The sequence below is a fragment of the Petaurus breviceps genome, unplaced genomic scaffold (assembly GCF_028583685.1).
Source record: "Petaurus breviceps papuanus isolate PSGF00001 unplaced genomic scaffold, PetGlider_PUasm1.0 189, whole genome shotgun sequence".
Classification (NCBI taxonomy): domain Eukaryota; kingdom Metazoa; phylum Chordata; class Mammalia; order Diprotodontia; family Petauridae; genus Petaurus; species Petaurus breviceps.
In genome coordinates, this window is record NW_027185809.1 from 5874627 (window position 1) to 5890747 (window position 16121).

Sequence of the window (16121 nt, forward strand, 5' to 3'; positions counted from 1 at the left end):
AGTTTAAAGGTGGGGGCTTAGGAATGTGCAATGTGATACATGATTCAAGATTATCACTGTGCTTATTGGTTTCACTTACTGGTTTCCTTTTTTTTTTTTTTTTTTTTTGTTATGTTACATGGGATTCAATGGGAGGATGTTGTGGGGAAATGCTACTCCCAAGGCTCTGGATTCAGAAATACTGGCCTGAAGAGAGATCGGTCAAGTTGGAAACCTAGCTGAGAATTAAATTTGAGGAAAGGCCATGTTGTGAGAGAAAAGTGACTAGACTTAAGACAAGAAACTAATCTGAATCCCAACTCTACAAATTCTGCAAGACATTTAATCCTTTTGGACTTCAGTTGCCACATATAAAATGAAGTTGTACTAAATTATCACCCTATTCCAGTTCTAAATCCTGTGATCACCAATAGGAAGGTTATTAGGTAACTATGGGCAGAGTTCTTAGGTAAAGAACTGGACAAGACCTCTCAGAACCAGCTCTATCAGCTGGTTGTCTGTTTTTCCTCCTCTAACAGTTCAAACGTACAGCAGAAGCCCTGGCTCACTGAATTAGCCTTGTCACTTAACCTTCTCAGTGACCTAAACAAATCTCTAAGAAACCTTCTCAGTGACCTAAACAAATCTCTAAGACTCAAGTTGCTGACTAGCAACCAGTCTATATTGGTAGACACATATAGACCAAAAAGAAGTCCTTTATATAGTACTTTATATAGTCTTACATCTGATCTTCACAATGCTCTGATGTAGGTAGAGCCAGTGTTATCAGCTCTCCTCAAGAATGAGAAAGCTGAGACTCAGAGAAGTGATTTGCTCAAGATCAGTCAATGACAGAGCTGAAGTCCAGGGTACTGGGACTGTAAAGTCTACTGCTGCTGCCCCTCCCTTTAGGGAGTTATTGGGTAGCTCAGGTGTTCAGCCAGGAAGAGCAAAGCTTTGTCTCTTATTAACTCTAATATAGGACACTGAATTGGGTGAACTCATGGACTAATTTCCCAAAACCTACTTCTGCCATCACTGACCCAATGTAAGGAAATAACTTCTCCAAGGGTATAGTCCAAGGAAGAACTGTTTCAGCTTAGATAAACATGTCCTAATATACTCATGCTGAGACTCAATCTCTATTAGTTAAAAAATAAAAAACCCTAATAATTTCTTTTCTACCACAGACCTAAGATCTTCAGAACAGAGTTTAAAGATCAAATCTGAAGCATAATTCTTTTTTCTTAACATGAATATAATGGAATATAACCATGTTGTATAAAATAACATGGATTTTTATTATTGGAAATTTCAGGAGGAACTCGCCAATGAGAGGAAGGGGCCACACTGGCAAAGTGTACTTACACTGTGAATACTACAGGTGCTTTTTGTGGATGAGTTTGAATCAGGTAACAATTTTCAGAGACATTCAACATTCAATAAATTTAGGCCAGACATCTAGAGAGAAATAGCCTACTAAATGGGGAATACTTATTCTCTATATAGCCTCCACTTTTCTTAAGAGTTCCCAGGCCAGTCATGTCTTCATTCTCCAAGCACCACTCCAAACTGGAGGCTTTCTCTTTGACCCCTTATCCTTTGACCTTCTCCTTGACCCCCTATCCTCTTTCAGCTTCATTTTACATGTCTTCTCCCATTGGAATGTAAGTGCCCCAAGACCAGGGACTGTTTTCTCCTTGTATTTGTATTCTCAGTGCCTAGCACATAGTGAGCTCTTTATGTTTGTTGACTTGGTCCAAGTACCTCACCCAAGGGAAGTACCATGGGGTCAGTTAAAAAAAACGACAGGCTAAGTAGTCAGAAATCATGGTTTTAAGCCCATTTACCAAAGTGACCTTGAGCAAATTCTCTCCAGCTGTTTCCTCCTCTTTTAACATCAAAGGACTGATCTAGATGACTTCGAAGCTCCCTTCCAGTTCTATACCTATGATCCATCCTATGAAGTAACCTAAAAAAAAAAAAATCAACTTACATTTAGTTGAGAATGACTGTAATCTCTGTAACTTAGTCTTAGGCTGCACAGGAGCCCTTTCCTTTTTTCGTTAATCTGAATCTGACAAACTATGAAACGTGAACATTTAGATATGCAAAGAACACAAACATAAAATCTGTTTAAAAACCAATTGGACAGCTTTAAAGGCGTCCTACTTGTCTGTCTTCCTCTGAAATTCTTGTTCTTTTGGGAATATTCTTAAAATGATTCAATGATGCTCATTTTTTTCTGATAGTAATCACTACAACCCCATTAACAAACTCCTCCACATCCCCCCGCCCACCACCAAAAAAACCCCTTTCCTTACTACAAGTTAACACACTTTGGTTATGCCACAAAATGTCTCATTCTTCCCCTCTGGTCCATTCACCTGTCAGCAGGCGGGCTGTATACTCTGTCCCCAGGAATAACAACTGGCCAGTGCACTATCAGCATTCTAAAGGATCTTGCACAGTTCTTTCTCTTCATGTCGGTTCAGCTGACTTCACTTGACCTGGCCTTTTCAAGTTTCTCTAAATCCCTTATTTCTTATGGCAGAATAATATTCAGACACTCCTCAATTAAGACTTTCTATTTTATCTACAGTTCTTTTGGCAAAAAGTTATGCTATTTTATGTTATCAAAACTGTCCGTTTTTATCATCTGATTCTGCTCAATCAAGAATTTTTGATCTACCAGTTACTAAAGGTTCTCCTCCTTTTCTCCAGTGTATTTATGACATTTTATACCTAGAGATCATGCATTCATTTTGAGCTTATTGAATGTAGTACTTGCATTACAAGATTACTATCCATGGAAAGCTTCCTGAAGACAAAGATTGTCTTATAAATGCATTTTAAATGTGTTAATTTTATTTACCACCAAAACAAACGATCTCTAATGGTTGAATTTCAGACAATGGCACTTCCCAAGGCAGAAAGGGAAAGGCCCTGAATTATAATTTCCAAGCAAAATTGTTTATTTACCCAGGGCCAGTCCCTGAGGAGACACAAGTTCAAATAGTGATCGAAGACAACATGCCTATGACGTGACCACCAGGGTTGTTAAGCTCTCGTTGGTCTTAAGAGCTTGGAGAACGGAGAAATCTGAAACAGAATGTAAAGAACGAAGCTTTTTGCTATCCTTGCTGCAGTATCAACAGATATCACCAGATGGAGAAAGCCCAGGCCTCAGAACTCCCAGAACGACAATGCCCCTAGACTACCCAGTTTCATAGTAATTCATCAAAGGATTGGAGATTCCTTTGTTGAGAAGGACCTGCTCTTCCTATCACCAACAATAAGAACCTGTTGCCATTGGGGAAGTAAGCCCAAGAGTCCTAGTTTCCCTCATCCCCTGCTTTCCAGACTGGTTTTTATTTCAGTACTAATAATTCAAGTTCTAGTAGCTGGCAAGACCCTTTATAGCTATTTCCACAGCTTCGTTGTCCTTTCCAAGCCTGGCTCAAACACAACCAGCAATCTCCTCATCTGTCACACAGATCTAAGAAGTCATCAGTCAAACAAATTTTTTACTACTTAAAATTCCTTGAAGTTGATTAACAAAATCTCAAAAACAGCCTTTGTACAACCTATCCCATTTAACTGCTAGTTTCACAAATGCCTTATTAGCCATAATTCATCTGGAGGAAGAGTTGTGTGTGAGCACAAAAACTGATCACACATTCAAAGAAGGAAGATGAGAAAAAGGGGACTTCCAAGATACTCCCTTGTTATATGGACTGGGGATATTATTGGAAATGAATTCAAGAGAAACACATCTATCAATAATTTTTGAAAATTCCAAGCATTATGACCTTTCCTCACAGACTGTGGATACATACTGGTCACATATTTCAGATTTTATATGACAAGAAATAAGCTAACTTGTAGACCTTACAGAAATTTAAATAAGGACTTCAGAACTAACATTTGTTCAGAGAGCATTCATTAGTTTATACAACCTAAACAATAAAAACTTTTTTGGGGAGCAAGGGGAGTGCTTTATTATTAGGCAAATTTGCTACATGCAAACATTAAATTATAAATCCAAAAATTCTTTTGAATGCAGGCTAAGGCACTTATATCAGTCTGGGACAAAGTCCAAAAGGAGATGTGCTTTCTCAATTGAATTAAAAGCCTGCTTTAAAAAAAAGGGGGAGAGGGGATAATCAAGTCAGAACACATCAAGTTATGTAGTAAACTTGTACTAGAGTCAATTAAAAATCAGTAAGGCTTTCATAAAATCCATTTCCTTTAAAAATTATGTATTTATTTAGTCTTGATTTTATTGTCTCAGGGAAAATCATGTTACTATAGGCTCAAACAACTCTCAAAAAATAAGTTAATATCCCTAAACAGTACTGTTAACAACCAAAATCAGGGCCCATCCTACTTCCTGATGAAAAGAAAATATTAGACAGTTAAGTACAAGATGAGGAAAACACTTCTACACTTCAGTTATCCCATGGGGAAAATATTTACGAAATTAAAGCGCCAATGCTGTAACATCAGCTTAAAAAGAAATGCAGACTTCAGAGGACCAAATGTTTGGCACCTGGACTGTGCCAAGAATCAACACAACGGCTAAGTTAAGGCTGATTGTCTTAAAAAGTGAACATTTCTTTTCACTTTGCAAGGGTAGAGGGAAAAAAGTAGATTTGTAATAGCTTTTAACATCAAGTGCTTCCAAGTGCTATATAGACAAATCAAACTATTCACAAGGGGGCTATTTTTTCAACATCTCTGATTGTATTTTAAAGAAAACTACTACAAATCAGCAGCAACCCCTACTCTCAATCCTCAAATTATTAGGAAGACATTTTCAGATGATATATACTTTGTTTTAAAAAACAATCAAAATCCAGGCTTACTTACCAAATACCAAATGCCCTGTGCCATTCACCTTGGAAAGGACAAGTAACCTACCTAAATTAACAGCCCTTCATGTCAATCACCAGAAGAATTCGTGCCTTAAGAGATGATTCTGACATCATGGGACCTACAGGGAAGCTGTATGAGTAAGTCTACAGGCACTTGTGGCACCTGACTCAGTTGAGCAACAGAAGGAAATGGGTGCATATAAACTCTTTATGAGAAGAACACAGAGATGATGCAAAGAAATGAGTAAAACTGATAAAAATAATCTAAATTAAGATGACACAAAAAAAAAGTAAAAGCCAGAAGATAACTAAGGAAATAAATTTGAGAGTGTGGAAGCAATGGATTCTTGCAAAATACGGTCACCTCATTAAGAAAAAATGTTCCAATGTTTGTAGAGCTTAAGAGCTAAGGAAAATGGGATCCCTGGCAATTCCTGAACCCTTTGCCAAGTGTTATCAAGACATTTACTCAGTTGAGACATTATCCACAGATGACAGAAAAGGGAAGAGGAGAAGATATCCAACTCATGCAAACAAAAAACAGGAAGACTTTAATTAAATCATTTTTATGCATAACAAGGAATTGATCTGCATGTTTTAGGAGCCATATAGTGGTTCTGTGCTAGTAAATAAGTTAAATTAAGATTCCTCCTAATCTTACTACTATAAAGATTAGAAAAGAAATGACTTTTCATCAAGCCATAACATTAACGCCATTTTATTTGAACTTAATTTGACTGGAGGGAGGGAAGAGAAGATACGCGTTAAAGTCATGGTCCAAAGACTTATTGTTGGTGTAACCTTGTTTGGTTCTAACAGCCAAATTCTGATCCAGACCAGATGCAAACACCCAAAACCTAACACTTTAAACTGCCGTTATCCGGGACTATGCTAAACTGTAGATAGCAAAGTCTTACTTATTTGCTATTAGAAAGTAACTGACAATGTGGCTTTTTAAAAGAGGTCTCATATGGATACAGTATTTTCAGTTTAAAGTGACAGTATTTGAAAAATCTCTTCGAAGAAAAAAAAATCTTGAAGTATCAGGATTTGATTTTTACATAGTATCATTTACATACTATCCTCCCCTACCCCAAATTAAGGTAAATAAAAGGCCTATTCTTAGAGACATGTAAATGTGATGAAAACGATGGGGTGGTACCTACAAGGTTCTATTCTCTCTGCTGGAAATAGTCCTGAAGGGAAAATCAAGAACTAGCAATAAGTTTCCACAGAGATTCTGTAGTGGCCTTGATTTTTATTTTTCTTTACCTGGAATTCAACAATTGATTCAAAAATTGATTCTTTGTTTGAATAAAACAGCACCAGTCTGCCCTTTGCTACAATCAAATTTTGACATTTTTTTTCAGTACTTAGTTCACAAGTTTATTATGAAAAACACTGCAGTGCTCTTGTGCAGTAACATCTTACAGAAAAAAAAAACAGTTCTGTTCAAAACAACTCACCAGTATCTGACAATAACAAAGAACAATGTAGGGCTGAGGCTGGGAAGGGAAATAAACTGAGTGCAGACAAATCATACAATTAAATTAAACAGTATTCCCTGAAAATAAACAAAACTCACAAATAGAGGGGAGGCCTTCGTACTTATTTTTCAAAATGTTCATTAAGCTCCAATGATTGATTGCTGCTATCCTTATCTACAGTCATGCTGAGTAAAGCTATAGCTAAATGGAAAGTTAAATTGTATTCACGAGGTGTTAATGTTTACATCTTAATATTTGCAGTCTCTCAGAGAAAGCAAAAGTAACTACAAATAGCCTATGCCAGAAACTGGTTTCTTGACCAACAATGTTGCTTCAGCATGCAATGAACTGGTTCATTCTAAAGTGGTCACGGCTGTTGATGACAAGAGGCTTTGTATTTTTATATGGCACATCTTTTGGTCCGTATGAAAACAAGTTTTTTGAATGTTAACTATTTTCTGACACTTTGGAGTTACTGTTGCTCTTCCCATTTCCTTTAGGTCAATGTATGGTTCATGGCAATACTGTACAAGTTTAAAATCTCATTACAGGAAGTAGTCTGGGGTACGACGAGTAACATGTGGTTCACCTCTACGCGGTGCTGGATCAAACTGCAAGCTGAAAAACAAATCACATTTTTAAGAGGTCAAAAGAAACAAATTATCTTTTTCTACTCCTATTCTGCGATTCATTTTTTTGATTTCAGCCTTGCCTGGTAAATGACTAATTATTCACTATGTTGTTAAAATAAGGCTCAAAGCCCTAAAGCAGAGGTCCACTAAGACCTGAGGATCAAATGGGTTCACTAAAATATAAGACTTATTCTTAGCCTGGGCTATAGTTTGTCCACCACTGTCCAATTAAATTACCTCCCCTTGAATAAACCCAGCTACACCCCCCTACTGCACCTCAACACTCTGCCATGAACCTATTATATTTTGTGAGTTAAATGAAGAATATAACTTCCTGGTAACTCTACAAATAAAATATGGATGCAGAAGGAAGTCTGGTCTCAATCATATACTTCAGCAACACTTGTTCAATTTATTTAGTGCACTAATCACACATTCCATGGACATTTTGTGTCTCTGCAAAGAATAATGGCTCTTTGAGAAGTGAGTGGACACAATATTATTTATTAGGGTCCACAGGGTCCCTATGTGACCACGGGGTATTTCATATATAGCTTTAAAAACAGAACTGTAATTTTCTTTAATGGTAATCAAACCCCACACCTATTCAACACAGCTATATTTTAAAAAGCAATACAGCAGAACAGAATGCACACCAGACTTAGCTCCAGGGGTCTTGGTTTTGATTCCCCGCTCAGGTCCCTGCTACAATGTGGCCAGGGGGAAACTACGTAACCATTCTCAGTCTTAGTTATTTCAACTGTAAAATGAGGATAATTCTTATACTGCCTAATTCTAGAATATTATATGAATATGAGGAGTTCCAATAATTGCGACTGTTACAGCATACGGACTCATTCCTAAACCTTTAAAATGGCATTCACTTTTAATAGTTCTCACCGCCACCAAACCCAACTCTCCTTTAAGAACGTTGTTTGTTCCTTAACAGACAACTTATCGCGTCAGTACTTACAAGGAGTACTTGAGGGTGTCATCGAGCTCCATGATCGCGGCTTGGTTACCGCAGCGGTAACAATAGTTCGGAGCACTGAATATTGTTACTACGTTCCTGTCATGGCACCAGTTATATCCCTAAGTGAAGCAAGAAGAAATGTCAAGTTAGACATGATTTTGCTGCTATCCTACTTATGCTACTAAATAAAAGAGCATTAAAAAAATCCTTGTCCAGGTGGAGGGTTACGTCTCATCATGGGAATACAACATGTACACAGATAAATAAATGCAAAATACAAAGTGATTTCAAGGGGAGGGAATACTATCAGGGGAAATTCGGAAAGGTCTTCTAGAGGAGGTAGCACTTGAATAGAGCCTTCTAGAGACCAAGAAGTTACTTAAAGCAGGCAGGAAGAACATTCCACAGATAAGGATAGCTGATAAAAAGTCCTGGAAGTGATAGACAGAATGTCACTCACTCATGGGTTATCACAACTAGACCAGCAGAACAGGCCTATGGAGGGTGTAAAAAAAAACACTGTCTAAATGGACTAGAAAGACAGGCAGGACCAAGATGATGAAGGTCTTTCAATGCCAAACACAAGGGTTTTTATTTTATTCTAGAGGCAAAAGGGAGCTACTAAAATAGTTAAGTGACATGGTCAAGGCTGCACTATGAGAAAAATTGTGACAGATACATGGAGAGGCAACAAACTCTAAATGAAAAGCAACAAGGCTACTGCAATGGTTCAAGGCAGAGGTGAAGACAATCTGAATTAGGGTGGCTGTGGTGTGAGTAGAGAGAAGAAGGTAAATAAAAGAGATACACTGAAGAAAGAATTGATGAGACCTGACAAATAGCAACATATGGAAGGTGGAGAACAGTCAGGAATAACTCCTATGATATGGCTCTGAAAAAAACTCTTAAGAACAGCAGTGCCTGGGATTATATGACCAAAAAGATAAGAGGGTTAGACATTTATTTACCCCCAACTTTCAAGATCTCAAAAACCATTCCCAAATAGTAATTGTGCACAAGAGATAAAACAGTTTTAGCTGTCTCTACCAACTAGAACATCAAGACTAATGAGGTAAAAATCCAATGAACCAGTAGAAAAGGATAATCCCTCACCCCGCATCCCCTCTTCCTTTCCACACGTTCTGACAGGTTGCACAAGCTGACCCACAAGCTTGCAACAAAACTCAAACCTACACTTCCCACCCAATGCCAAAGAAAACCAAAAAGCAGAGAAGCCTGGTTTTGCTGGGACTGCAGTGCTCTCTACTAAAACATTACTGAGAAACAGAGGGAACTGAGGCAGGATGACAATGTGTATGTAATGTATCCATCAGGTCTGCCTGAAGGAAAACCCCGTGTGGCGGAGACTGAGGCTCCAAAAAGCATGGGAGAAGTCTGAGATGGCTTTGAGATCCAGCTCCCAGAGAAACCATTAATAAAAAGGGAAGGCGTCTGAAAGTCAGCCATCGGAGAATTTAAGGGGAGAAAAAGGAAACCACCAAAGACGTCAAGAATAATACAATTCAATTAAAGACCTGAATAAGCATAACTACAGGTAAGAAATTAACAACATAAGGAATATAGCCTCCAAATTGGCTAAATGAGTCCAGACATCTACGAATTATAAAACAAAAACGCATCAACATTTATGAGGCAAAGGACCCTGCAGATTTCCAGGAGAGAGAAAAAAAACCCCAAAACAAAAACAAAACCAACCACAGCAAGATACTCCTGAATGGATTTAAAAAGAAAACAGAATTGTTAAAGTAGAATTTATGGCCTGAACAGCAAAAATAACTGGCAAAATAGAAAAGTCTTCAATCTAGGAATTGCAAGGCTCTCAACAGAAATAGGGAAACTGAGAGGGAGTTAGGTTTAGGGGGAAAGATTATAAGTTCTGCTGTGAACATGTTGAGTTTGAGATGCCCATGGGACAATTAAAGTAGAAAAACATAGAGAGCAGTCTGAGATATGGAACAGGGGAGGGGGTCATTGCATATGTAGATTTGGGAGTCAGCTACAGAGAGATGTTAGTTGAAACAGAAGTAGCTAAGGAGGGGGAAGGGGAAAGAGAGGGGAGGAGAGGGGAGGAAGAGGAAAGGGGAAAAGGAAGGGAAGAGAGGGAAGGTGGGGGAGGAGAGGGAACGGGAGGAGAAGGTTGACCAGGACAGAGCACTGTCACCAGAGACCTAAACAGAAAATTCCCAAAACCTCACAAACCTCATGAAAACATAAATAAATGGTTGTTCTCCTGCAGGACATATATTTCAGTTTGCTGTATAAAGATTGTATTTTAGTGTGGAACCAATGAAAAAAAAAAACCTCGGCTTAAATCAAAAGATACACATGTCATAGGGCCAAGACATTAAACTAATAAAACCCCAAAACATTTAAGATGCTGTTTATATAAAAACAAACCCACTCAACTCTAAAATGGCATTATGGGGCATAATGGGAAGCACGATATAGTCTTTGGACATCTTTCCAATTATGCTATTTTCCTACATGCTCCAGGGACTGCAGAGCTCTCCAGAACATAAAAATGGGGAGCAAAGGTTTAACTTCTCTACAAGGGGAGAAGTGACCACCAGTCTCTCCTTTTTTCAATTCTGACTTCATGTATCAGGACGTAAAAGCCCAAAGTAGAATGAGCATCTTCTCACTGAAAGTCTTTAATGAAAGGCTGGATGATCACTTGTCAGGAATACTGTAAAAGAGAGTAATAAATAGGCAAAAGACTTCAACCTTTGACGCTTAGTTCCTACACCTGTAAATGAGGGGAGATCATTTTATAGTTCTTCTGGCCGTAAATCTTATGATCATGTGACTTACCTCCATCACCAGCTGGTGAGCTCTGGACACCAATGTGAGACCATTGGCATGATTAAATGTCTCCGAAATATCTTGCCCAAATGTGTATCCAGCACCTCGAGGAGAAATACCCCAACCACCACGATCATCTGGATCTGACCACAGCAAGTCACACATTGGACCCTAAAACACACATTCAAATTAAAACCATTCTTTACAAAAATAACATACTATGTGTCATTTTTACTTCTACAAATCAGAAATAGTATGTGTTGTATAGGAGACAATTTTTTTTAACATTCATTTTTTAAAATTCTAAGTTTTCAAATTCTCTCCATTCCTCATGGAGACAATTCCAATATATTTCAAAGTGATGTATCACAGTGAGTGGCCAGGGAACCATGTTAAATGCAACTGACCTATTCAGACCTAAATAACACATACTTTAACTAGTGAGCTGTTTTAGGAAAAGATAACAATACAGTTTAAATATAAGCAAATACCATTGGGTTTCAGATATTAATTAGCCTGCCAGAAAGAAAGGGGAAATGATAAAATAGTTTATAAGTAGTAAATAAAAGCAAATACCTCATGGGGAACTTCTTGTAGGCGATCAAGTGCTCTGATGTGATCCAGTGTATCTATGGATGGTGAGAGACCACCATGTAGACAGAAAATCTGAAAGAATTATTTACATATTAAGATTACTCAACAGAAGCTTTAGGTATTTTGTATTACCTCTGCTAGTAGAGCATTCCATAAATGGCCAACCCTAAGCCTATTTAGCCTCAAGTATCTCTACTACCCATCATAGTCTCATGTTATATAGGTAAGCTGGTCTTCATAGCAGCCAGTGTCCATTATCTATTCATATTTTCTCTCTCTGTGCCTTTGTGCATGTTATTTCCCCAAAATGGAAAACTCCCCTCCCCCACAAACCCATGTTTACTACTTTCTTTCAGATACAATTCAATTCAGCTTCTCCAAGCCATCAAAGAAGCCTGGCAGGAATCAAGTCTCTATCATCCTTTGTCCCACAATGCCCACTACTCATTTAGCAAGTGCTAAGTATTGATATTACACTAATACATAAATACTGATATCAAAACATACCTGACCATCCACCAAGGCAGTTAGAGGAAGATAATCAAAAAGGTCTGTAAAATATTTCCAAACATTTGCATTTCCATATTTCCTTAAACACTCATCATAGAAACCATATACTTGTGTGATTTGTCTACTCTCATGATTCCCTCGAAGAATAGTGATACGTTCACGGTAACGAACCTGAAGACACCAAGACAGAAAGGAGCATTAATTCATTTCTTAAAAGGAAGCCAAGAACAACATAGAAGGATATTTAAAGAAGCTGTTCAAGTTTACTTAGGAAAATATACAACTACTCCCACTTTCCTTCCCAATAGCCAAGCTTATAAGGTTTAAAATATTCCCGAAAACTTTCTAGCAGCCTCAATATTCTATCCAATAATTTACCTTCTATTGCTAGGCCAACACCAAAAGCACGTGCTTCAACTCGAAAGTTACACAAATCTTTAAAGAACTGAAATAGCTGTATGCTAAAATGTCTGCTGATCACACGAGCAATTCTGGGCCCTAGGTATAGGCTGATTTATATGCCCTCACACTTTCAGTTTGGTTAGTCAGTGTCATAGGATTTTAGAATAGGAAAATGTCACTCAAGACTGATGCAGAAGTGAAAGACTTAGCCATTCTGATCAATACAATGCAGACAGATTTATGAAAAATGCTATCCACTTCCATAGAAAGAATTGATGGAGTCTGTATACAGATTGAAACATCCTTTTTTTGTTATTTTGCAACATGGCTAATACATTTTGCATGACTGCACACATATAATCTGTATTAAATTGCTTGCCTTCTCAAGGAAGTGGGAAGGCGGGGAAAAGGGAGATAATCTGGAACTCAAAAATTTTTTTTAAAAAGCATTAAAAACTTTTGTTTACCTGCTACTGAGGAAAAAATAAAATAAAAATTAAATTATTTTTTAAAAGTGACACAGAAATAAAACTAAAAAAAAAAAAAAAAAATTTTAAAAAAAATTAAAAAAAAAAAAAAAAAAAAAAAAAAAAAAGACCATAGGAAAATGTCTTTAGAAGTAACACAGTAAGGGGCGGCCAGGTAGCACAGCGAGTAAGAGCACCGGCTCCAGTGTCAGGATGACCTGGGGATCAAATCTGGGCTCAGATACTCAGCACCACACCCAGAAATAACTGGCCGTGTAACCTTCAGCAAGTTACTTAACCCCAATTGCTTTAAAAAAAAAATGGATTACCATGATAATCACCTCCAAAAGCCCACCTTTTGGTACAATTCATTCCATTTGAAACACTGAGGAAAAGCAGCTCATGGCTACTGTATAATATGTATCCTTTCACAAAACTGAGTATAGACTGCAGGTTTTCTATTTGAGTCTGGTCAATAAGTTCTAATAATGCTCTGCAATTAGAGTTTTCCTTCAAAGGGAGATAGAGATAATATTTTTTAAAGAAAATTTTACAGATATTCCTGGTTACCAATACACAAAATCCTGGCATACTTATAGTAATGTGTTAGCTAGCACAACTTTACAACACTAATTCCTAGTCACAGTTCTCTTTGGGAAATAGCTTTTATTCTTTTTTCTATCATCTCTTCATCCATTTCACAGCATTTTAAAAATTAAGAAATTTCAATGTCTATTTTCAGTAAAACAAAAAACACACTGGAATATTAAAAAGCATTCATCTAAGTCCACAAGATCAAAGAAAAATTGTAAAAGTTACCTTAAGAGCTACAAGCAGTGTTACTGTTTCAACTGAATAATATCCTCTGTCAACATAATCTCCCATAAACAAGTAATTTGTGTCTGGTGATTTGCCACCAATTCTAAAAAGTTCCATGAGATCATGAAATTGCCCATGAACATCTCCACAGACAGTGACTGGACATCGCACCTCTTGTACATTGGACTCCTTTGTAAGGATTTCTTTAGCCTGTGGATGAAGAAGAAAATTAAGCATATTAGTATATTTAGCAACAGAAGATAGTAATAGTCAATTTTACTTGCTACTTGCAATATCTCTTAGACTGGATGACAGATTACATAAACTAATATTCTCAAATTAAAAGAACCAATTAAAGTATTTCTTCCAGTGCTGATGCTATAGGGATGAAAAAAACCGTAAATGGCTTATTCTCTTTGCCTGCTATCCCAATGACTGTCAGGGTATGTGTGTATCCCTGCAGATGCTTGGGCTTCTCAACGATATTCGACAAAGTACTTATTTACACCAGAATGGGACAAAAAATTAGTGAAATGAGATTTTTATTAAGTTAGGATTCCACGCTCAAGTTCATTTAAAAAAGACTAAGCTGTAAATATAAGCTTAGTTGTTTCAAATTTTTTACAAAAAAGGTAATAAATGCATTTCTGACTCATTCAGTTAAGTAGCTGGGGCCAAAGCAGAACCTCTTAGGAATGTAAACAGGCACTGCCCACTCATTATTACCTTTAGTTATAATACTATTTTTTTATTTTTCTCAAAAGAAGAAACCCTGTAGTTTAAACTTTCAGCTAAAGATTGTAGATAAAAATACTATGAGCATACTCAAATGTTCTAAGCTCTTCCCATACTCTTGAGCACTCTTTTTGAAATGCATTTCCATTCATCCCCCTGTGTCAGAGCCAGAGATGAAGGTCACTGGGCAATCACTATGACTAAGTTGGTTCGGCATGGGTATTCACCTAGCGAATATTCAGTACCCAACTATGTTAACAGTAATAGCAGCAATAAATCACAGGCTCCATCCATCCCAATGAGGTTAGTAGGAACTTTTAGCTAATGACAAGGCTTTTAAAGGGACAATGATTCAGGAAAAGAAAGATGAACTTATACCATAGCAATCTCGCTATAAATATGCTGCCTATTTCCACAACTGAGATAAAGCTCAATCTCAACACACACCTCTGGACTCAAGTATTTTTCTCTCTTAAACAGAATTACATACTTAAAAATATTACTTGAAATAAAAGCCAATCTTAGCTTACAAGCTTCAGTTCCAAATGAACCAAAACAGTTGGTTAACTCCAACACACACACTGGCAGAGGAAAGAGAACTACTTCTGGAATCAGAAGCCACGGGTTTAAACTCTGTCTTTGCCTTGTGACTATGGCAAGTCCCTTTAGGTCTACTGGTCTGCTTCCTTATCCTAAAATAAATGAACTTTGACTAAAATCATTGATTTCTAAGATCCAGATCTAAATGCCTATGTTTGAAGTTTACTTCCTCGAGCTAAAATGGAACGAAATCTATCAACAAGCATTTATTCATCACCTACTATGTGCCAGGCACTGTGCTAGGGATAGAAACACTTTTTTTAAAAGTCCCTGAAGATATGTACCAAAATGATTACACATAAAGAGAAGGGGAAAGGGAAGAATGGGTGGGAAAGATCAGGAAAAGCTTTACTCTGAGTAGTTTTGAAAGAAAACAAGGAAATCTTACAGGTGGGGAACTGAATTCCAGGTATGGAGGGTAACTGGTACAAAGACAGAGATGAAGTATCCTATCTGAGGAACAGCAAGAAGGCAAGAAAAAAGTCAGAAAACGGAAACAGGCAGTGTCTACCTAGAGAGGACACTTAAAAAACGTGTAGACCAGTAAGACCAATGTTGTTGTTCTTGATATTGAGTCATTTTCAGTAGTGTCCAACTCTCTGTGATGCCTTCTGGGCTTTTCTGGGCAATTTCCAGCTCATTTTAAAGATGAAGAAACTGAAGCAAACAGGATTAAGTGACCTGACCAAGGTCACACAGCTAGGCCACATTTGAACTCAGGACTCCAGGCTCTATCCACTGTGCCAACTAGCTGCCCTATGAGACCAATGAGGCAGACCAAAGATGTTTATATGCTTGGTGTCATTATTATCTAGTATAAGTTTAGATATAGAATTGTTATCATAGCTTTATATTCAAGTACCTATGTAATTTATAAAACAAATTAGGGGATGATTATTGACTTTTAATCTTGCCTTGATGCTCTTCTTAGAGTTGAGTTCTTGCTGGAAGCTCAGACTCTGACTGCCACACCTGTTCTTCAGCTGGGGGAAGCTATTTATTTATAGCAATCTTTCTGCCTTTTCCTTAGAAGAGGCCTTCTTGCTTCACTGCCACAGACTGGTAATTAACAGCTTCCTGCCCAATGGGCCAACACAAACAGACACTGAATATAGCTGGGAAAAGTGGGGTTTCTAGCTGAATCCAATTAGGAGTCACTTCTCACAAAGGTCAATGTCTATGATTATGGTATTCTGGTAAATATTTACAATTACTCCTTTTCC

The 16121-nt window shown here is 37.5% G+C and overlaps 1 protein-coding gene across 1 annotated transcript in view; it reads right to left on the reverse strand.

Moving 5' to 3' along the window:
* Positions 1-6094: 6094 nt before the first annotated feature.
* PPP2CA (protein phosphatase 2 catalytic subunit alpha) overlaps positions 6095-16121 on the reverse strand; it is a 30669-nt gene continuing 20642 nt past the window's right edge. The window contains exons 2-7 of the mRNA XM_069091843.1: positions 13564-13773; positions 11873-12046; positions 11348-11437; positions 10781-10942; positions 7949-8067; positions 6095-6961 (exon numbers count right to left, since the gene is read on the reverse strand). Of these exons, the coding sequence (XP_068947944.1) occupies positions 6889-6961; positions 7949-8067; positions 10781-10942; positions 11348-11437; positions 11873-12046; positions 13564-13773 (828 nt within the window). The 3' untranslated portion in view covers positions 6095-6888. The remainder of the gene's footprint in view (positions 6962-7948; positions 8068-10780; positions 10943-11347; positions 11438-11872; positions 12047-13563; positions 13774-16121) is intronic.